The 24,505-nt window shown below is 39.9% G+C and overlaps 1 protein-coding gene across 1 annotated transcript in view; it reads left to right on the top strand.

Annotated features, from left to right (window-relative positions):
* Positions 1 to 23,985, top strand: part of CREB3L3 (cAMP responsive element binding protein 3 like 3) — a 63,316-nt gene extending 39,331 nt beyond the window's left edge. Inside the window, exons 2-11 of the mRNA XM_063455938.1 lie at positions 520 to 669; positions 10,828 to 10,977; positions 11,057 to 11,279; positions 15,731 to 15,846; positions 15,974 to 16,105; positions 17,235 to 17,341; positions 18,717 to 18,785; positions 18,950 to 19,034; positions 19,686 to 19,782; positions 22,299 to 23,985. Of these exons, the coding sequence (XP_063312008.1) occupies positions 649 to 669; positions 10,828 to 10,977; positions 11,057 to 11,279; positions 15,731 to 15,846; positions 15,974 to 16,105; positions 17,235 to 17,341; positions 18,717 to 18,785; positions 18,950 to 19,034; positions 19,686 to 19,782; positions 22,299 to 22,648 (1,350 nt within the window). The 5' untranslated portion in view covers positions 520 to 648 and the 3' untranslated portion in view covers positions 22,649 to 23,985. The remainder of the gene's footprint in view (positions 1 to 519; positions 670 to 10,827; positions 10,978 to 11,056; positions 11,280 to 15,730; positions 15,847 to 15,973; positions 16,106 to 17,234; positions 17,342 to 18,716; positions 18,786 to 18,949; positions 19,035 to 19,685; positions 19,783 to 22,298) is intronic.
* The last annotated feature ends 520 nt before the right edge of the window (positions 23,986 to 24,505 follow it).

Genomic DNA, 24,505 nt, shown 5'->3' with positions numbered 1-24,505 from the left:
AAAAATGCCCGGGCTGATTTTTTTTCCAGTCTGGCTCTGGTAGGTGGGATTCAATAAGTATCTTGTGCGTCTGTGATTGTATATATGTGAGTATGTGTATCCGTGACTGTGCCTGGACATAAGAATGGCTCAATGCACATTGCACACACAGAAAGCTTGTTTGTCTGGGGGGATTAAGTCACACGAAGTCAAGAATGCATTTGAGGTAATCATCTTGTAGGAGCCAATGAAATCCTTCAAGAAAGTACGTCTACTGTCAATCGTCTCAGCAGTAGTATGTTATTAGTATTAGTATATTAGTAAATGGTTGATGTCTTGGTAGTGATAGAGTTAGTACAGTAATGTGTGTAAAAGGTCATCATGACATCAGTGAATTAGACTTTGTACATTTGTTTCACAAACACTGAGGGTGACCCCTGCCCCAGCACAAGGACCAATTCCTAGTGGTGGCTGGGAGGTGACAAGGAGCCTATGGGATAATGAAAGCATTTTGCAATAAGCTTGTGACAGAGGAGAGAGAAAGAGAGAAAGAGAGAAAAACTGCTTTGGAAAATTTTACCAATCCGAAAAAGCAGTATATTTGAAGAAAAATTGAATTCACTGGAGCAAGAGGAAAGTAAGCCTTTTGAAAGGGAAGCTCCACGGAACATGGAGATTAACACGAAACAGGTTAGATGATGTGTTTATGTGGATGACTGCAATGATAGTAATAATTTGTCTACTATTGCAACACGTATAGATACACACTGGAAAAAACAACAAAAAAAGAACACATATTGAGCTTGTTACCAGCATATATGCTATCTATATGTATTTAGATATCTGGTTTTGGTGGTATTGGTGTGCAATGTTTAATGTAAAGGGAATTTTGTTGCATAATGTAGATGTTTTATACAACACTCTGCTTGTGTATACCTCTAAACATGTTTCTGGTCAAAATTTTCTGATAGCTTTACTGGTTCTTTGTCTAAAATCTTGTGCCCATGGACCATCAGGGTGTCCTCTCCTATCTTGTACTTTTCGCTGTTTTGCCCCTGTTGGTATGTTACAGTGGGAGTATATTCTTTGTGGAATTGCTTTAAGGTGCATTTGGTTTTGTATAGAAAGACTAGTTGAATACACAATGTGTCACGTTAGATGGTAGCTTTGTAATCATAGAAAACTATTACAAAGTTCTTAAAGGCTTCTTTTTCTAACCAACATTCTAAAGTTAATGGGCACGCATTCACATTACACAAATAACTAACTCTGAGTTAATCAACTATTTTAGCAGCTGGAGAGAGATTTTTAAAGTGACTATTTACTTTTCCAGTCAAACCAAACATACATCAGTGTCCATGTAATCGATGGTAAAGCGCTTTAGACTTATAAACTAAGCTTAGTTCCTTTGCCTCAAAAGGAGAGTCTTCGCATCAGAGATGCACACCACAATAGTAAAAATGGGGGGGATATGATAGAAACATTTGAATACATAAAGGGAATCAACACAGTAAAGGAGGAGACTATATTTAAAAGAAGAAACACTACCACAACAAGAGGACATAGTCTTAAATTAGAGGGACGAAGGTTTAAAAATATCAGGAAGTATTACTTTACTGAGAGGGTAGTGGATGCATGGAATAGCCCTCCAGCTGAAGTGGTAGAGGTTAACACAGTGAGGGAGTTTGAGCATGCCTGGGATAGGCATAAGGCTATCCTAACTATAAGATAAGGCCAGGGACTAATGAAAGTATTTAGAAAATTGGGCAGACTAGATGGGCCGAATGGTTCTTATCTGCCGTCACATTCTATGTTTCTATTTCAAAAACCCCATAAGACAGATGTGCCCAATAGGTAGATCCCCAGATGTTTCAAAACTACATCTTCCAAGTTCCATGATGCTTTATTGTTCTAAAGGCATTTTTAAAGGCATGCAAAGCATCATGGAAGTTGTAGTTCTACAACATCTGGGAATCTACCTATTGGGCACACCTGCCATAAGGGAATCAAATTGTCTGATTTTTAAATATTATGAAAGACATTGAGGTGACACAAAGCAACTCACAAAAATAAACTAATCAATTGCAGAGATAAGATCCATGCCACATTTCTATACATGCTGCGTCTTATTTACAAACCAAATAAACTTAATCAGGTTTATTTGCCAAACTCTGAATTGTAGTAAATTGAAATCTGAAATCAAAACGTAATAGAACTTTGCCAAGCTGTGACTATAAATTCTCCACAATTTGGAGGTTAGTGAATAAACAGTGGAGGCTGGTCCATAGGAGTCCACGGTGTCCACCACTTTTTGTTCTAATAAAAAAAAAAAAATCCAATCCACTGGCGTGACGAGGTGTATATTGTTTTGTCTTCTCTGCCTGCCATTGGGTAATGGTTGTTTCTAAAATTTAAATTATATTGTGTGTATTTAGACTCATAATGTATAAATTTATGCACTCTACTGTTTGGAATACTTTGATCTACGTAATTAGGTTTCTCATTGGCTAATATGCTCTTTTTTTGCTGTTTCGATACTTGATTCTGCTGAAAATATGTTACATATATAATATTGAATATGTCTTCAGACAGTTCTTTGAGCTCATTGCTAAAATATGTACTTTCTTCTTTTGATTTCCTTGTCCCTACCATAATTTGGGCCATGTTTATGTCTGATTATTCCCCTCTCTTTGCTTGTTTTCCCCGCACCCTCTTGTTTTGCTTATGTTGCGTTTGATAATTTGTCTGGCACACACAAAAGATGGGGTTAAAGTCCAAGAAAGAAAATACAGAGATAATACGACTGTGGAGTTTTGTTTTCTTTACAGAGACGCTATTATAAGCCCTTAAAAGAAAACGGTCATCATTCACCATTCTTGAAACTAAAAGATTGTTAATAAAGCCTCTTTCGACATTTTGTGTAACACACATATAAATAATAATTCTTATTAGTGTATATATTGGCTTACACTTGTTTACTACTGTGGGGGCTGCCATCTTTAGTTCTGTTATTAAGCACTGGAAATAATCCCAGAGTGCATTGTTTAGATGCGTACTACCTCTTACCAGCTTTGTTTTTTGTCATATAAGCTTGGTTTTTGACAAAAGAAACTTAACCACTTTATGGCCGCCAATGGTCAGGGTACCATTACTAAACCTTACTAGAACCTACTTTATCCAAGTTTAATATTTTCAGCCTATATTGGCCATTTATAATAAAGCCAGTTATATGCTGATTGTCTTACATTAGTAACAGTATTTCTTTTTGTGTTTGGATTATTGTAGGAGGCAGAGGGTAGCCTTATAAAGCTGGATTTTTACTGTATACGACTGATTATTAGTCATTATCTCCGCATTGGTGGTTTTACTTTTAATCGCACTACATTGATCCCCCATCCATTCAGGATACTGTTTTAATATTCATGAGGCTCCATCTCCACTCAGTGCAGATGCTCTTGCCTCACTTTCTTTTTTTGTCTAAGTATAGGGGTTAAGCCCCGAGACACCCCTGGAGTGTCTCACTGGTGTATCAATTCTAGGACAGGAGACATTTACACGGTTACATGCTCTTTTAGGCAGGTATTCTGGTGTGCCCTCTGTCACGGATTTTTCTTTTTTGAGTTTTTTAGTTAGTTTGGTTTCAATACCTTTACACCATTTCAGTGATAAACAATATGGCTGGCTTCCTATCAGACAGAGCTAAAATGAATCTATGGCATACAGAGGCTGACTCAGTTTTCTCAGACCAAAATTTCACATGCTTTAACCCCCAGCCTGACATTACCTCTGCATTCAACAACTTGACAAGCCTGTTCAAACAACAAATTAAATCAGGTTGGGAGATAGCGTCCTTAGAAAACTACTTGAAAAAAATAACTAATTCCAAGAGGGTTAAGGGTCCAAAACATCCCTGCATCACATACTGATGAGAAAGAGTTTATCACAGAATGGGAAGAAGCGGCAGGGGTTTGCTCTAGAAATTTCATGGAAGTCCTCTGCAGGTTTGAGAAAAAAAGACTAGAAAGAATTAACAAGGAGGTAGAGGAGGAAAAACAAAAAAAATCAGGGATAGTAACGACTTTAAAACTGGTAACATCTATCGCAAAACTAATAGAAAGAGGACAAGCGAATCTGAGTCAGACTATAATAACAAGGGACTCTCTATGTCATCTGACCCCAACCCTAGAAGTATACTAAAGAAAGGGGTATCTTTTTTAGGGATGCCAAACATGGAGGACTCCTTACTACCCCATACGAGGAGTCGCTCCAGACCACAGTACAACAGATGGAGAAAAATTTAATAACTACTGACAACTCATGATCTATCTATTCCAGAATTACAAATATTACACAGGGGTATGTCCTTTGTCCCAATACCCGAATTTGATCGATTCTGTTGGACAAAGGACACCTGTTTGCGAGAAAGTTGGCCCTTCACAAGTTCCATTGTTTACAAAACGAAAAAAGAGCTATAATACTAGCCCTAGATATGAATGACATAGCCCTGCTGGATATTCTCATCGATACTGACATGAGATACTGACCAATTTCAAGAACCCTTTACTAATCTGAGGAAAAAAAGCAAGTTCACACCCTACATATCAGAGTTTAAGTACATTGATTTATTTGTTGAACTTACATGTGGTGAATTAGAGGAAAATAATTAACATTCAAGATCTGTCATTGAAATCACGTAGTAACATCACGCCCTTAGAACAACAGGCTTTAAAACAACTTTAAAAAGTCATTGATTATTAAACCATCAGATAAAGGAGGGAATGTTGTAGTGATGGACAGAGATCAATATGTTGAAATGGCACAGAGATTATTTGGGTACAGAGACACATATCACATATTGGACGGAGACTCCACCCACAAGTATCTCAAGGAACTCAAATTCCTTTTGGACGAAGCTCTTGATTCATCACTAATTTAAAGAGATGAGTACAATTTTAAGCTAGCTAAGAAACCCAAAATTGCTACATTCTATGCTCTGCCCAAAATTCATAAGAAACAACCTTTTTTTCAGGTAGACCTACAGTATCATGAAGGAACAATATGACACAAAATTGTAGCATTTACGTAGATTATATCCTAAGGGAAATTGTTAAAACCCTCCTCTCACACCTTAGAGATACTAAGAAAACTTTGAATCTATTGGAGAATATAAAAAATTTGAAACAAACACCATTTTGTGTAGCTTAGATGTGGAGGGCTTGTATAGCTCAATCCCACACCATGTGGGACTCACACATACAAATACAAGAGCCTACTCCACTTCATACTTACGCACAACTTCTTTCTCTTTAAAGGAAAATACTACCACCAGGTGAGAGGAACCACTATGGGGACGGCTTGTGCCCCCTCATATGCCAACCTCCACCTGGGATGGTGGGAGAGATCAATGGTATTTGAAGGAGGATTTTAGGGGTATGCCAGATATGTCACAATGTGGAAGCGCTATATTGATGACCTACTGGTAATATGGACAGGCACAAAAGAACTGTTCTATGAATTTGTAGATAGACTTAACTCCAATGTTATTAATCTTAAATTAACCTCTGAAGTGGATGACAAACAAATTAACTTCCATGATATCTCAATTAGCGTGGACAGAGATGGTCAATTAGCAAGCCTACAAATAACCTTCTCAATTGGGAGAGCCACCACCCGCCGGCACTGAAGAAGGGCATACCAGTGGGGCAGTATCTCCGTCTTAGACAGAACTGTTCCTCAATTGAGGACTTTAAGCTGAAGGCCAAAGCACTTCGAAAACAATTCAAAGTCAAAGGTTACCCTAATAAATGTCTCAAAAGGGCTTACAAAAGAGCACTACTAGTGATTAGTACTGATCTTTTAAAGGAAGACACCCCTAAAAAACAGATCAGATGAATAGGGAATGCAGGATGGTATACAGTCAAAAGCATCCTCAAAAGATTCCGGCCCTTCCTCCATCAGGACAATCATTCAGTTGGCTTAAATCTCCCCACACTGGCACCTATCAGTGTTGGAGATGTAAAGCCTGTAAATTTATAGACAGAAAATCTAAAAGTTTCTCTCATTCAACAATACTGAAACATGTACTACTGACACATTTTTCAACTGTCTGACTACAGGAATTATATATCTCCTGACATGTAGCCACCAGAAATTCTATGTAGGAAAGACCTGCCGCTCCTTCAAAAAACGCATACTTGAACATGTCAACTCGGTCAACCCCTCCAGGCACATTGACACACCCTTTTCAAAACATCTCAAATTGCACCATGAGGGTTCCTCTGAAGCTATACGTTTCAGTGATATCGAAAAAGTTACTCTGGGACCCAGAAAGGGTGACAATTAAAAAAGATTACTCCCAAGGGAGAGCTTTTGGATATACAAATTAAAAACTTTATTCCCTCTCGGTCTGAATGAGGGCTTCTCGTACACCTTGTTCATTTCAGAATAGTCCATAGATTCATGCAATAATGTAATATAGCACTGTATATCATTTCTCACCACAGTATCCTGTTTAGAGTTGAATGATATTTTTTGTAACATACTTAATTTACTTATATTTATTTGTATGGGAATTTGGTCTGGTTACCTTTCCCCAGCATGTACCCTTTTGATGTGGTTTTATATGACCCCTCAATCCATATGGAGCCTTTTCCTATTGCAGTAAAGACCAAGATACTATTAAATCACAGTTTCATGACCTCACCATTGACGCTCATTTTACCCCTAGCGGTGATGCTCTTATGTCTATTTACTGTAGACATTAGATAGGCATCTTACGCCTAACCACCAGGATGAATACCCTATGAATATATTCCACTATAAGGAAACACATTATTAAAATCAAAATTAACTTTAGATTGGACTACACTCATAATGTTTATCTGTAAGCCTTTGCTAATGAAAACTAATGAAGGATCAATGTGCTGGATTAGCACATATATCGAACACTTTAGGGAGACTAAATGATCACTGAGACTATTAACAAATATCCAAATGACTACGCTACTTGGTAATGTCCCTGGTCGACATACTAGAGAAACCGAGCAGATTGACTGATCTTGCCTGCTGTATACAGGACATATCAATAGATTGTATCTACCATACATACCCAAAAATGTCTAAGAGAATCCATGTCCACCAAGTTACATATATACATCTAATGGATATGATATACATGAATCATATGTATATAATTATCGATCTCCCTGTGTATATGACACCTTAGGGAGGAGATCAATCGCATATACCTAAATCTTAATTCCACTCGATTCAGGAGACTTATTACTTTTGATTATAACTATCTAACATTTGGATGTGTATTCTACACTTCAGAATAGATATAAATATACCTTATGGGACACACACTTACAACCATATACTCGTGGGTATCTCTAATCCATAATGCTGAACTCTTATACAAAGCGGACATGTGATAGATTCTCACGTGGTCCGGTTTGTACTTGTTTGAACGGCACCTTCCTAAGGTACTATCTTTCAGCACGGCTTGCTATTAACTTTATTGCTATCACTTTTTAGTCCACAACTTAGTGGCTACATACGTACTCATTCATAAAATGGTCATCAATTCCGGATTGGTCTGGAATTGATTGGAGGCATAACCTCAGTTCATTGGACATCAATCTAGCAATTAAGCGTCAATGATTTATAAATGTATGCTGCGCTCCTACACTCTGGCTCTTTCCTCTGCAAAAATAATTTACTTCACTACCCTCATAACCACACTCTCCCGCGAAACCAAACAACTATTTCACACTTTTAATGCTCTCCTTCATCCTATTCCTGTAAGTTTCTGTTGGCGCTATATAAATGGTAATAATAATAATGATGATAACGTAGACATTTCCTATTGGCTCCTTAAATTGGAAACGACGAGGGGCATAGCCTTAAAGGGCATCTTTTCCCCCTGACAAAGGTGCATCTTTCTAAGCACCGAAACCCGCGTCGGGTTGTTTGCCGTTTTTTAACTTAATCTTTATTTTGGGCACATTAATTTATTATTTATTTTGTTTGTCTAACATGTCTGGTTATCTCCAACATGCTTAGCGGCATGATGACCTAATAATCACTTCACGTTTTAATTTTTTTACCTCAACCTGTCCAGTAAGGTTTAAAGGGAGAGAGGCTGTTCTATTTTTTACCTAACTCTATATACTTTGGCCCACCATGACCATATTGATTAATGGGACTTGTTGCTTTGTGCTTATTAGGTATAAATATATTCTGCAGTGAGCCAGTCGATACACCATTAGCCCCATGGGCTCCTTGTGTATATTATTATTAAGAGACATCTATCTCTTCACTACCGGCACTTTAATTTATGGAGGATAATCGTCATTCTTATATTATTGACCTCCCTTTACTATACCTTACTACTAGAACCTACTTTATCGAAGTTTAATATTTTCAGCCTATATTGGTCATTTATAATAAAGCCAGTTTCATTGCTGATTGTTTTACATTAGTAACAGTATATCTTTTTGCATTTGGATTATTGTAGGAGACATAGGATAGCCTTGTAAGGCTGGATTTTTACTGTGTACGACTAATTATTAGTCAATATCCCCACATTGGTGGTGTTACTTTCAATATCACTACATTGATCCCCCATCCATTCAGGATACTGTTTTAATATGAAGGGCGGCTCCGTCTCCACTCAGTGGAGAGGCTCTTGCCTCAATTTCTTTCTTCTTTTTTTGTCTAAGTATAGGGGTTAAGCCCCGACACACCCCTGGAGTGTCTCACTGGGGTATCAATTCTAGGCAGGAGACATTTACACGGTTACATGCTCTTTTAGGCAGATATTCTGATGTGCCCCCTGTCATGGAATATTTTGTTTGAGTGCTCTGAGCAATTGCCTGCCTTTTGAGGGTTTTTTTTTTTTTTTGTTGATTCACAATGTTAGTAGGACAGGTTAGGTGTCAATATTAGTCTTGCAGGACCTCTTACATAAATTCAGCAACTGTATAATTGGGGACTCACAAGGTGTTAACAATGCTTACGGCAAAGAAACAACTGTGTCAACTGTGTTTGAAAACATAAATAGTTAACATTAGAGCAAATGATCATATGAGTTAAGTTTACTACATGTTCCTGGTGACCCATCAGTTTGGAGTTAACTTCGCCCCAGCAACCCCCTCCACCCTTCATTTCTGACTGTTAGTGACCCATAGACTGTCCCGTACGAACTAAGATATCCTCTGGGCAAAGCCTTTCTTTTGTATGCAGCAACCTGCCAGGATGGTGACTCAAGACATTAGTGAAGGGCTGGTGTATTTTCCCCATCACCCCCCCTCCCTTCAGCAAGGATTACCTGCAGTCTATCTATACGTGAGCAATTACTAAAGTTCTACCATATAGGCTGAAGTCAGCCACTGTATCCAGATGGTGTATATCTGTAACCGATTCTGAGCCAAGAGTCAGCTCTTCTAGCTGTCTCAAGTCCTCCATTTTGGTATACCAAGATGACGGGGCGGTGGGGTGTCCATCTCCAGTACAGGGGAATCACCTGTTTAGCTACATTGAGAATGCATATGGTGAGGGATTGTTTGCATTGAGAAGTTGGGACTTTGGTGTGGTTCAGAAGGGTATAGAGTTGGCTTATTGTCCGAGAATTTTTGTAGGATGGCATGGATAGCCACCCAGAATGGTATTATATGTGGGCATTCCCACCATATATGTAAAAATGTGCCTGTATAGGACTGGCAGCGCGTGTTTAATACCAAATATGCTGTTTCCCATGTCTTGCTCGGCAGGGCACAGTGGTATACCAGTTCAGAAGATATTTTTTCAGTAGTTTGGCGTAAAAGGTTTTCCCAATGGCAGTTTCTGATTTCCCCATAAAGAAGGATGGTGGTACGTTCCTATTGAGCTGGAGTGTAGAGTATAGGTATGAGACGGAGTGTGGCATGACCCTAGTGTCAATACCGGGATTCCAGATGTCTGTCAGGGGATAGAAAGCTGCCTCTTAAGTTTAGCTCTATTGAGCTAGACATCCAGGAAGTAACAGGACAGGTTGTCTGATAGACAGCCAGGGCGTGTAATAAAATTAATTTGTGCCAAAGTGCCAATTTCTAGAAGACACACTCTTCACTCATATAGCACTTCAGCAAGTTTTCATGTTTTAGGGGCCCGGGGTGTCTCTTTACGTGTCTTGAGAAGATCCTGGTTCTAGCAGGTTCTATTTAGGAACAGTACATGTATTTGTAGGCATATTACATGATTTACGGTTAGTTAGTATGAAGTATTGACAATTTTTGAGTTTGAGCAAGTTCCTGGTTGGAGGAGTGACCGTGGTATTATTATGGTCACATTTTGCTTGCTAACATTCTAGCAACTGGAAAAATGGTCTAGAAGAATACTTAATAGGTTCATGTGAGAAGAAAAGGACTTAATAATTGTATATATACAGTGTCTCAGAAAAGTGAGTACATTTAGACATTAATGGCTGTGTGTTGAGTTATTTTGAGGGGACAGCAAATTTACACTGTTATATAGGCTGTACACTTACTACTTTCCATTGTAGCAGAGTGTCATTTCTTCAATGTTGTCACATGAAAAGATAAAATAAAATATTTACAAAAATGTAAGGTTGTACTCACTTTTATGAGATACTGTATATACATACATAACTAAACTCTTGGGTTACCCCCTATTACCCAGTCTAGGTGACCTTTGTTCTCTTGAGGCACGGGAGTTGGGTATGGTTTTCCCTCCCCACCTTCCGGCTCCTTGAGTTCTCTATTCTTATTATTACATACATAACTATTACATTAAAGACACTACCAAATAGTTCTCTACTATCTGACCCAAGTTTACTTTCTCTCTAAGGGCAGCGCCATTTCATTTCCGACCCATGAGACACAGCTGTGTGGCTTACAGAGTCTGGAACTTCTTGATCTACTCTTTGATTGTCAGGATGGAATCTTACGCAATGAAGATTTGTCTGCAGGGTCTGGGTGGTCGGCTTCAGAACAAAGTGTAAGTGTATACAGACAGACCATTATATTTTCTTTATCCCTGTTTTTCTTTGGTCACCAATCATCATTTTCGCACACAGATAACCACACATGATAAAGAAGCACTGTTATCCTCCTTGCTGGCATCAGCTGACTCTCCCTCAGATTCTACTCTATGGTCTCCATCAGCAAGTGATAGTGGAATCTCTGAAGACGCCCACTCAGAACAGAAGGACAGTCCATCCCAACATCAGTATGAGGACGCTTGCCATAAAATGTCAGATGTAGGGTGGCTAACTGAAGCAGATGTTTCCCTAGATCTGGGTAAGCATAGGAGGTGAAATCATGAATCAGATAAAAGGCAAACTGGCTAGTTAGGCAATGGCAGATGGAATACTCTGAATGTGGGAAATATGGAATATCTTTAGCTTATTGTTGGTAAATTGTTGATACGCAGATGATTTGGATATGATATGAGATGCTGTGTAATTGTTGAGGGATCTGCCGTTGATACATAAAGGTAAAGAAATGGCATAACCTAAATTGGCCTTCTCTTTATGACACATTTACCTATTTTAATCTATAACAGCATACGGACCTCACCAAATCTCTTTCTAACCAATATGCAAAATGTGATCTTTTCGCTTGTCATATGTCAGTCAAGATCACAGTTAATTGGCAATTTTGAACTCTTGTGGTTTTCCTTAAAATATATACTATGTATATCCTATGTACTACAGTTGTAATCAAAATTATTCAACCCCCAGGTTTATTGTCAAAATTTACACACTTTCAGCTGTTTGCAATGAACAAATTATTATTATTATTATTTTATTATTTATATAGTGCCAGCAAAACTTTGTACAATGGGTGGACTAACAGACAGGTAATTGTAACCAGACAAATGGACACACAGGAACAGAGAGGTTGAAGGGCCTGCTCAATGAGCTTACATGCTAGAGGGATCAAACAAAACAAAATCAAACAAAAGCAATTGAAATAGATTAACACAACTAATGCTTCAAGTGGTTTCTCAAAATTCAACTGAAAATGCAACTGAAAATGCAACTTTTAATGACTTTTCCAGTTTCAAAATAATTTACCCCCTGAATAGAATCCCTCACATAGAATCCCTCACAACAGCACACATATGCAAAACAGGTGTTGTCTCAAGCACACCTGATGCAACTAATCAAGGGCTTCATTAGTTGCACCAGATGTCCTTGAGTTGGAACACTTCAAATACCTGAACTGGCTAGGGGTTTGTTTTGAATGCATGTTAGAATTGTTTTACAAAGAGAAGATATCAGGATATAAAAAGATAGCAAAGGTATTCAATGTTCCTAGAAACATTGATGGAAGCATAGTTTGCAAGTTCAAAGTTGAAGGAACAGTGATTACAGTACCTCGACAGGGCAGAAAAAGGAAGCTATCAATGGCTGCAACCAGATTTCTGAGAAAGCAGGTTGTAAAAAACCCTTGGGTGACTGCAACAAACCTGCAGCAAGACTTGGTGGCAAGAGGCACTGAAGTTTCAGTGAGCATAGTAAGGCGCATACTAAATGCAGAAGGTTTCTATGCCCGTACTCCAAGACGTACACCACTACTGACCCAAAAACACAAGAAAAGCCTGCTGCACTATGCTCTAAATCAGGGGTGTCAAACTCGAATTCATCAGGGGCCGCATCAGCAGTTTGGTCACCCTCAAAGGGCCGGTTGTATCTGTAGGACTATGTGTCCACTCTTTATTATCATAAATTATTACACACACACACTGACAGAGACATACACACACACTGACAGACAGACATACACACACACACACACACACTGACAGACAGACATATACACACACACACTGACAGAGACATACACACACACTGACAGACAGAGACATACACACACACACTGACAGACAGACATATACACACACACACACTGACAGAGACATACACACACACACACACACTGACAGACAGACATATACACACACACACTGACAGAGACATACACACACACACTGACAGACAGAGACATACACACACACTGACAGACATACACACACAGACTGACAGACAGACATACACACACACACAGACTGACAGACATACACACACACAGACTGACAGACATACACACACACTGACAGACAGACATACACACACACACAGACACACTGACAGAGACATACACACACACACACACACTGACAGACAGACATATACACACACACACACTGACAGAGACATACACACACACACTGACAGCCAGACATATACACACACACACACAGACTGACAGACATACACACACACACACTGACAGCCAGACATATACACACACACTGACAGAGACATACACACACACACACACACACACACACACACTGACAGACAGACATATACACACACACACGGACAGAGACATACACACACAGACACACTGACAGAGATACACACACACACACACACACACTGACAGACAGACAAATACACACACACACTGACAGACATACACACACACACTGACAGACATACACACACACACTGACAGAGACATACACACACACTGACAGACAGACATCCACACACACACAGACTGACAGACATACACACGCACACACTGACAGACGTACACACACACTGACAGACAGACATACACACACACATACACACACACTGACAGACAGACATACACACACACACTGACAGAGACATACACACACAGACACACTGACAGAGATATACACACACAAACACACACACACACACACACACACACTGACAGACAGACATACACACACACACACTGACAGACATACACACAGACTGACAGACAGACATACACACACAGACTGCCAGACATACACACACAGACTGACAGACATACACACACACTGACAGACAGACATATACACACACACACACACTGACAGAGACATACACACACACACACACACACACACTGACAGACAGACATATACACACACACTGACAGAGACATACACACACACACACACACTGACAGACAGACATATACACACACACACACACTGACTGACACACACACACTGACAGACATACACACACTGACAGACATACACACACACACACACACTGACACACACACACACTGACAGACATACACACACTGACAGACACACACACACTGACAGACACACACTGACAGACAGACACACACACACTGACAGACAGACATACACACTGACAGACAGACATACACACAGACAGACATACACACACACAGACAGACATACACACACACACAGACAGACAGACAGGTTCAGGAGGGTGGCTTACCTGGGATCCAGAGTGCTGCAGGGGTAGTTGGGAGTTGCTGCTGAGGTAGTTGGGAGTTGGAGGAGCTGGTCCTGCCCAGCCCCCCTCCTCTCTGCCCTCTGCTGTCTTCTTGGGAGGACTTCCTCCCAGGCTGACGTGAGGGGGCCGGCGGTAGCTCCGCCCCTGCTGGGCGCCAGCCGCGCTGTGTGCTACAGAGGGAGCAGGGATATGACGTGTTCATATCCCCGCCCCCTCCACACAGTCCGCGGCACTACAGCTTGGCGCTCGGCCACGCTACAAGAAGTGACCGTCAGGAGAGGGGAGATGTGCGCTTCCCTCCTGCCGGTCACCCGGACATTTGCGCCCCCGGGCCGGTGCGCCCTAAGGCGGCCGCCTGAGCCGCCTTATGGACGCGCCGGCCCAGGGTGAAGGCTGGCGGCCGGCGGCGGCTACACGGGCCACTTGACGAGGTCTGGCGGGCCGGATTCGGCCCGCGGGCCTTGTGTTTGACACCCGTGCTCTAAATCATATAACTAGGCCACAAACATTTTGTTCTGTTCAGAGGAGCGATGAAACAAAACTGGAACTTTTTGGCCAAATGGATCAGCGGTATGTCTGGAGGAAAGAGAATGAAGCATACGCTGAAAAGAACACTCTGCCTACAATTAAGCATGTCGGTGGCTCAAAGATGCTCAGGGGCTGCTTTGCATCCTCCGGCACTGGAAACCTGCAGCATGTGGAGGGCAAGATGGATTAATTGAATTATCAGGAAATCCTAGGAGAAAATGTCACGCCGTCTGTGAGGAAGCTAAAGCTTGGGCGTCAGTGGATATTAACAAGACAATGGTCAAGCACACCTCAAATGCCACCAAGGCTTGATTGCAGATGAAGTCCTGGAATATTCTACAGTGGCCATCACAGTCACCTTACTTGAACCCCATAGCTAATCTCTGGTGGGATTTAAAGAAGGCGGTTGCAGCACGCAAGCCCAAGATTATTACTGAACTGGAGGCAATGAGCAATGGGCTAAGATTCGTCAGGAACACTACCAGAAGCAGGTGTCTGGCTATGCATCTTGTTTGCAGAAGGTCATAAGGGTGCTCTACAAAGTACTAAAGATGCTTGCCATGAAGGGCTTGAGTAATTTTGAGACTGGAGAAGTCATAATAAGTTGCTTTTTTAGTTGAATTCGGGAAAATCACTTGAAGCATTCGTTGTGTTGAGCTATTTCAATTGATTTTGTTTGATTTGTTCATTGCAAACAGCTGAAAGTATGTAAATGTTGACAGTAAACCTGATTTTCAATGGGGGTTGAATAATTTTGATTACAACTGTATTTATACTGTACATAGTACAGTGGTCAATGTCAGATAATCAAGCATGTGACCTACAATGTTTTGTTAGAAAATCTGTGGAACCAACCTATGTTTCTTCAGGTGGCACATTTTAACCACACTTGTACTTACTCTACTCCAGATATGTGGGGTGAACAATACTACAAGGGTGACGGTCTTGGACTACCTTCTCAACCTGCTGACCCCTACCACCAGCTAACAGTGAAAGACCTTCTTTTATCCAACAGTTGTGACATGGTATGAAACAGAGCCCACGTATGTTCAGAGCTATGCAAACCTTACTATCTGTACAACACCCCTCCAGTGCATAATCCTCATTGGCTCTTTTTACACTTCAATTAACATTATTTTTACATTTAATTAGCAACAGGTAGCAGTTTCCCCGCATAAAAGTTGTAGCTTTGGGACTGGTGGTGAGCTTCAACTGACTGAAGATGAGAGAAAACTTCTCAGCAAAGAGGGGGTAACATTGCCTACCCAGCTACCTCTCACTAAGGTAAGCACACCATCAAGGGTATAATTATTGTTTCTTGTCATATATTACCCAAACCTTTTTTAAATCCTAGTATAAAATTATGTGAACTATAAACCATAATTTTTAGCAGCCCCTTAAAAACAAGACCATACAGGGAGCCCTGATGGAGCACTCTCTGCATGGTCCTAGTGCTGCTGTACAGCGCGTGTGCGTTTAATGATGTGCTCGCACTGTGCTGCCCAGGGACATTTTTCTGGTGTTCTTGAATGTCAGGACCCTGAGATCAGGACTGTCCTGTCAAAAGCAGGACTGTTGGAGGTACAGAGTAGGCCTGCATAAAAAAGTGATATAACCCCTAAATTGCTGAGAATTGAACAGTGGGACTGCAGAAGCATCATCTATACACCAAAACTATTTTGTGGTGCTTAGAGTGACCCTTTAATGTAAGTGCAATTATGATAGTAAACATATGTAGTGGTTCTGGTGTCTACAGCATGTCCCTGCACGCGTTCCAATGCAAACGCTGCCTTTTTCAGAGAACACCTCAGTAACACGTCTAGTGGCAGTCACTCAGACGGCTTCTGAAGATGCTTGCTATCTCATTGCTGTACAGTGTGCAGCGCCTACATTCATAGCTTATGCATTGATTCAATGCATCTCTGTAAGGATATGCTAATTGGCACAGGTCTGTGTTTTGTCATGCATGCGCAACTGCCTTTTTGTAATGCTTTCCTATGGGAAAACATTGGTTTGGCTGAGATCTGCGAGAATGATGATCTCATCCATGGAGACGGGCCAGCCACAGCAAGACCAGCGCGGCGAGGGAGAAAAGATCATTTAAAAATCTTTTAACTCCACAGAGAGGGGGGTCGGTCATCTAAACAGTCACTCCAGCACTATAGTGTTAGGAACACATGTTTGTATGTCTAACACTAAAGTTTTCCTGTACATTAAGGCCTATATCTGCTAAAATACTGAACAAACCTGCAAGATGTGTAAATAGAAAATGCCATATAGTAAAATATAAATCATGTTAATTTATGAATCCATGGAAAATGTCCAATTTAGTTTGGTTTCTGAACTATACAACAATGTATTATATTCCAATTTTGCTTTGCAGATTTTAACTTAGCTTATACTCCCCCAACAGTACGAGGAACGCATATTAAAGAAAATTCGACGTAAAATCCGCAACAAACAGTCAGCCCAGGAGAGTCGGAAAAAGAAGAAAGAGTATATGGATGGGTTGGAGACCAGGTAAAAATGTATATTTGTTAATTATATATATATATATTAGGATAGAATATACATAAGGAATATAAAAACGGGGGGATGTACCAGCGCTAATATATAAAAACAAAATATAGTATAAAAACAATTTAATACAAATGAGCTGCTAAAACACCAAAATCTTATCTTAAACAGTAGGGGTAAAATTCAAAGTGATGGTGAAGTGCTATATTGAGGTAGTAATATAGAAAAATGAAGATAATAAATGAAATAGTGGGATAAAAGAGTATCGGTATGTATACCTTAGTATTATCTCTTATCTTGAAACCTTAAGAGTTGTGTATAGTTCCTTAAAAGCATAAACACAAAAACCATATCATAGTGTAAAACTGTAAAAAAACAGAATAAAAAATGATACAAGAGATTATTCCGACTCACACTATATAGAGCCAAAAGATTTTAGCTCAGCTCTTGCGTTTGTAGGGTCCGTAAACCTTCTTTGGAACCTTTATTCTTCTTATTTTCAATCTAGGATATAAAACATATATTGTGCAATACCTTCGGTAAATACCTTGTGAATAGTGAAATAAAAGTGGGGTACTCACAAACCCAGAGCCATCCAAATTGGCTCAATGGAACAGCATATGTGGTTAAGGACCACACTCCTTTCTTATAGCAGGAAAAAAGTGCCAATAGTGTATAAAGTATAAAAACTATAACAACTTTATTATAACTTTAAAAGTATAAAATATATCTATACAATAAACCACTATATAGGCAATAAAAAAGTCCAATAATCACAGTCTTTTCATAATGTCTCCAGGACGCGTTTCGCCGTATAGGCTTCCTCAGCTGGATCAAAAAAGTCTTTGTATTACATAAGGAATACATTGGGTCTAATACAATAAATAAATAAGTGATTCTTTGGCGACATCCTGTGGATAAACTATATATTACACCTGCAATATAGAGTTTGGCCTCTGAATTACGTTCCAATGCTCACTAACCAGGATATACTTTACATCTTAATGATTTTAGCCTTCAGAATTATTGGACCATCCGAATAGTTTGCAGGTCATAGAACCAAGTAAAGACATTAGGATGCCACATTTAAATAATGAAAAAAAACTAATTTAAATAACAGATGGGACAAAGTTGTATTTCAAGGGTTGTGTAGCACCCACCAACTTAACATGCAACCAGATGCCCCTGATCACCACTGTTATTAATTAAGGCGAGTGTTAACAGTATTAATTGTTAGATGGTCTAAAGCAAATCTGACTGTAATTTGACATAATAATAAAGATTTTGGAACTTTGCTCATATGCGTAAAGACACAGTAACAATAATATTGGAAAGTGATAACACATATTCACAAACATGCTTTATTGACTTCTTTCAGGATGTCAGCTTGTGCCGCTCAAAATCAGGAGTTACATCGAAAAGTCCTGCAGCTTGAGAAACACAATATGTGAGTAGATATTTTTAACATCGTAACTTAGAACAGAAAATACCAAGAAGCTAGCCAGTAGCCTTAGTAAAGTGTTTGCGGTGGGAAGGGGAAGGGAGAGGAGAGCCATCCTGTGATGTATGTATCCTACGAACTTCTCATAATGTTATCTCTTTACTCTCCAGATCTCTTATCGAACAGCTCCGTAAGTTACAAGCTCTGGTATCAACATCTGCAGGAAAAGCAGCTCAGACTGGCACCTGTGTTGCAGTGAGTATAGTATAGTTACCCCACTTCTTCACTTGTTCTTTTATATATACTTATCTCCTCTATCCATTGAATAAATACATTATAATAAATATTGTATGAAACCCTCACTGAGAATGGACGATAAACATTTATAGCTTGTTTTTGGGCTGCTGTCATTAACCCCTTAAGGACCAAACTTCTGGAATAAAAGGGAATCATGACATGTCAGACATGTCATGTGTCCTTAAGGGGTTAAGGAGTTATTCAATGAGAAATTAAATGGCAGATAGTGTTTTTAACACCATAGGGGCAGGAATACATGTTTGTGTTCCTAACCCTATAGTGTTCCTTTAAGAAAAGTTTAACCCATATGAAAACTAGCTTGTCCTATCGAACTTTGTGAAACTCCTACAATTGGCATGTTGGACTTCCAAGATTGCCATCTAGATTTTGGTACAACCTAAGAATGTAAGAAACACTTATCAACAGCAGACACAAACTGTAATTGTTTTGTGCTTAGCTTTCCCACTCCTGTACATTCTCTTACGTTCTTAATCTCCATGTACGTTTCTTATGCTAGCAGCTTCTTTGTTTAATTCTTTCTAGACAGTGTCATATAACCCTATAATGTAACCATGTAATTGCTCTTTTTATTTCACGCTATTGTTTCAGGTTTTGCTTTTGTCCGTCTCTCTCATCATCTTCCCGTCCCTGAGTCCCTTTGCAAGAAAGAAAATCCAAGAGGCAGATGACTTCCTTCCTGTTAGAGGTATGGCGCATATCAAGATCTCAAACCGTGTAATTAGTATCCTCCCCTTTCAGTAACAATAAAATGGTTAATAGGTTGAAACAATGAGTTCAGCATAATCCATGGATAGTTAGCCCATGGAGTTTACAAAGACATTTAATCTGTTCAAACCTCATATTTTGTGACTGGTTACTATTTATCTTGTCTTTTTACCTTTCCCACGGTTTTTCTAGTGTCTCTTTTCTATGACATCTGCTGTCTCTTTCATTTGGGTACTGCAAGGTTCTGTAAACCTTCTGTTTTAACTCTATACTACCTCTCTTGGCAATTTTATGGACGAACTGAACCACCTCTAAGCTGGTGACACCAAAATATAAATTTCTTCGTTTGAACTCTTTCCTCTCCTCTTTGATCATGTCTCCAGCCCTCTAATATAATATCTGCTTGTTAAGAAAGGCAGTTACGATTATGGAGTCAAGAAGGATTTTTTTTCCCCCCCTTTATGTAGCCATTGTGTCAGACTGGGTTTTTTGCTGCCTTCTTTTGGATGAAGAGCATAAATAATGTGTATTAAACTTGGAACTCGACAGACTTTAGTCTTTTTTTTTTCCAACCTAGATCACTATGTGACCATATAAGTCTCTTCTAAGCAAAGTTCCTTCTGTTTCCCCTTTGAACAATATCACTCATGATGTATCAGTCATCCTTTAGTTAATTGGTGCCAACATCAGCCCTATCCTGAATGCCCAAATCATTTAAAGGGAATCTCCAGTGCCAGGAAAACAATCTGCCAGGAAAACAATCCCCGGTTACTGAAGGGGTGAAAACCCCTTCAGTCACTTACCTGAGGCAGCGACGATGTCCCTCGTCGCTGTCTCCTCCTCCGCGCCGCTCCTCCTACTGACTCCATCGGCCGGTGGGCGAGACTAATCCCGCCTACCGGCCGGGGAGACCTAATGCGCATGCGCGGCAATGCCGCGCATGCGCATTAGCGCTCCCCATAGGAAAGCATTGAAAAATATTTTCAATGCTTTCCTATGGGGAAATGAGCAACGCTGGAAGTCATCACACAGCGTGAGGGCGTCCAGCGACGCTCTAGCACAGATAATCTGTGCTATAATCCAGGAAGTTCCCTCTAGTGGCTGTCTAGTAGAGGTGGAGTTAACCCTGCAATGTAATTATTGCAGTTTATAGAAAACTGCAATAATTACAATTGCAATGTTAGGAGTAGTGGGAGTCGGCACCCAGACCACGCCAATGGGCAGAAGTGGTCTGGGTGCCTGGAGTGTCCCTTTAAGTAAATTTTGGATCCACTAATTTACAACCTGTTCATCTGTAAATTCAGCTGCTTTCACATAAAAACCATAGCTCATTTTCGGACACTGTAAAAATATAAAGATGCAACCAACATGCTTGTTTATACTTTGTCTTCTATCTCAATTGCAGCAAATGACTCAAACAATACATGCTCCTTTTTGTTTATTTTATTTTTTTTCAATTCTTTATTTTTAAAGTGAGGTAAAAATTACATGAATTGGAAGTGACATATGATATAAATGTGAACAATAACTGGAGATACATAAGTATAACAAGTAATGTCAAGAGAGGCTGATATTTATTTTATATTTTTTTAAACTAAATGAATCGGTATGTCAAGAATCGAGTCAGAACTAAAATATTAAAAGAGAAACATATAGACGACATAAGAGAAATCAGGCTGCATCAATTTACTTTTTGCTTAATAGGAAATACCACTGGGTATAAAAAGTTACAATGAAAGAACAGGTAGCCTATCTTTTGGCATGTAAGAAGCTGCATCTGGTTTGCATTAAGCTCAGCCTATACTCGTCATAAAATGTACAATGACCCGATGAGATTGATCACTTGAGTCCCAGCCGCTATACTCCTGGGCCAAAAAACTGTCCACGGAACCGGTCTCACAAGTCTATTGTTGAAACACAAGCAGATCCCGGACTCAGGGCCTAGTGACAGGCTTCTGTAGCACGTGTTGAGCAAGGGGACTTTTGAGTATAGGGGCGGCGAGTATGGGAATGTCCTATGATGAACTGTTGCCCAGGAAGGAAGAGGCTCCCAGCAGGACTGGGACGACAAAATTGAAGCTGCTTTCAAAGCACCTCCTCTTCTTTATCACCATTGGCACTACGTCAGGATCTCGCCCTGCTGGTTTTGGCTTGGCTTTGCGTCGGAGTGGGTCAGGTTGGAGCAAGGCCGCAGTGATGAGCCTTGGTGTTAGTTGCTGGATTCTAAATTTGTTTCAGCGTCAGGCTATACCAACCCAGAAGTCCTGGCACAGCTCGTCAAATTTTATTTCAAAGCGTTGGACCCAAACCAGGCTCACCAGGCCTGATTTACAGAGTAGACTTTTGACCGCTTGTCCTTGGTTTCCTCATTTATTTTGTTAGCTTTACTCATGTGTATCATTTACCTTTACATTGATATGAAATATGTTGATGCTATATGAATAAATAATATCAAAACTAATATACTAGCACAAACATTTATACTATTCTTGTTAGTCTTCTCTAGGTCACTGCACGAATCTGCTTCATCACGGGTCTTCCAATTTCCAGATGAACCCAAAGGTTCTAACCATTGGGGTGGTCAGAGCAGCCCCACAAGTGACGCAGAGATGGGGCCACTTAGAAAATACTTTGCAGAAGCAATGATGAATGAGTCAAGACATCCACTGGGGCATGAAATACTTGAAGTAGCCAATCACACAGGACTTCTGAATGAAGAAGGGGCTTCCAAGTTGGAAAAAAGCTTACTGAGTCAATTGTACGGTTCTTTAAATGTCCATAGAACACAGAACCAGGTGGCTCAGGTTACTTGGAATGAGACACTTAATGGGTATGAAGAGCTGTAATCCTACCCCTGAATAAGAGTGTGTAACTGTTAAAATGTGTCTGTCCCAGACTGCATTAACCTCATAATCTGATCCTCCTCTTTCACTCATGCTGCAAGTTCATGGTACCCACATCAGCCCATCCTTGCAAACTCACTGTCTTGCTGTTATCTTCGATTCTGGCCTCACCTTTGCACCTCACATCCAGTCTGTAGCCAAATCCGTTATTTTCACCTTAATAACATTGCCCGTGTCAGCCCCTTTCTTACACAAGATGCTACGAAGGAGCTTGTTCATGCTCTAGTAATCTCTCACATTAACTACTATAATTCTATTCTAATTGGTCTGCCCAGAAGTCATACTGCCTCGCTAGTCTGTAATGAATGTTGCTGCCAGACGGATTTTTCTTCTCACATACCTCTCCCCTCTGTCAATCCTTACATTGGCTTCCTGTACTCTATGGGAGTCAATTCAAAACACTAACCCTTACCTATAAAGCTTAACACAACTCTAGTCCCCATTACCTTTCTTCACTGATTCGTAGGTATGTCCGTTCTCGGTCTCTCCGCTCTGCCAGTGACCTTCTCCTGGCCGCTGCTCACTGCTTGCAGGACTTCTCGCGGGAGGCCTTGTCTTTGTAACATCCTGCCTCCCCCCATCAGACGCCCCTCTAGTCTTCATTAAAGAAGTCATTTAAACCCATCTATTCAGGAAAGCTTATGGTCTCCCAGAGTAACTTCACAAACCTGTCTCTTGCTTTTTCTTAAAAGGCCACACTCCACTCTCACTTTCTGGTTCTGCTACTTTCCCACCTTGCCGTTGCTATCCTCCACGATACCCTTTCTATTGTGTTTTTAAACCCATCCACCTCTAGACTGTAAGCTCGATTTAGCAGGGTCCTCATCAACCTAATATTTCCTGTAACATTTTGTAATTGTCTCATTTATTGTTAAATCATCCCCCTTTATAACATTGTAAAGCGTTGTGGAATAAGTTGGCGCTATATCAATGCCAATAATAATAATACATGATGTAGTGAGGGATAAAAACTATATCCTAAACTTGCATACAGTGAACCCATCGTGGTGTTGGTGTCTTCTTACCTAGACAGTGATTTCAGTAATTCAACTATGGGATACAACCAAATCAGAGAGGATCACGTACAACAAAAATAGACATTCATTGCTTATAGGTTATTTAGTAAATCCATTAGATAAAATCCAGCCGATACACAATTACCAACATGGTTAGCACTTTGGAGCTTACAAAATAGATATTGGAAAGATGGAAAACTGAGACGTAAGAGAAATCGAATAGACGAAAAAACACGTACGTAACGTACAGAAACGTTTTAGGTATTACATACAGATATAGAGGAGAGAAGAAAAAAAAATATCCAACAAAGCACATAACATACATTCTCTCACTTCAGCAAAATGAGTGTGAATACATTGGACCTTTGAGTTATTTGATAAAACAATTTAATTTTATCTAAATTTAAACAGGTATTATTCCAAACAGCATAAGCTGCTACGCTACATTGCGTAATAAGGAATCACATAACCCTATCATATCTACAGAGCTCAAATCCCCATAACTACAGTAGTGTAAATACGAAGAAAAAAAGTACACTATAGCAAAGGGATCTATTAATATAAATGTGACTTCAGCAATCTAGAATCTTATTAAGAAAGAGATAATTGATTCATTTAGCACAGATACATAAATCAGGCATGTAAGAAATTGTTCTATTCAGCCTAGTGATAATCTTATCTCTATCTAGTAAACAATGATGCATGATCACGGATTTCCCAATATTAAACCCGGTTATGTGACCCGTGCACTAAATTTATAATTTACCTGCATTATGATATTCAC

The sequence above is a fragment of the Pelobates fuscus genome, chromosome 5 (assembly GCF_036172605.1).
Source record: "Pelobates fuscus isolate aPelFus1 chromosome 5, aPelFus1.pri, whole genome shotgun sequence".
Classification (NCBI taxonomy): Eukaryota; Metazoa; Chordata; class Amphibia; order Anura; family Pelobatidae; genus Pelobates; species Pelobates fuscus.
Note: the sequence above shows the minus strand (reverse complement) of the source record. Positions and strands in the feature narration are given on the sequence as shown.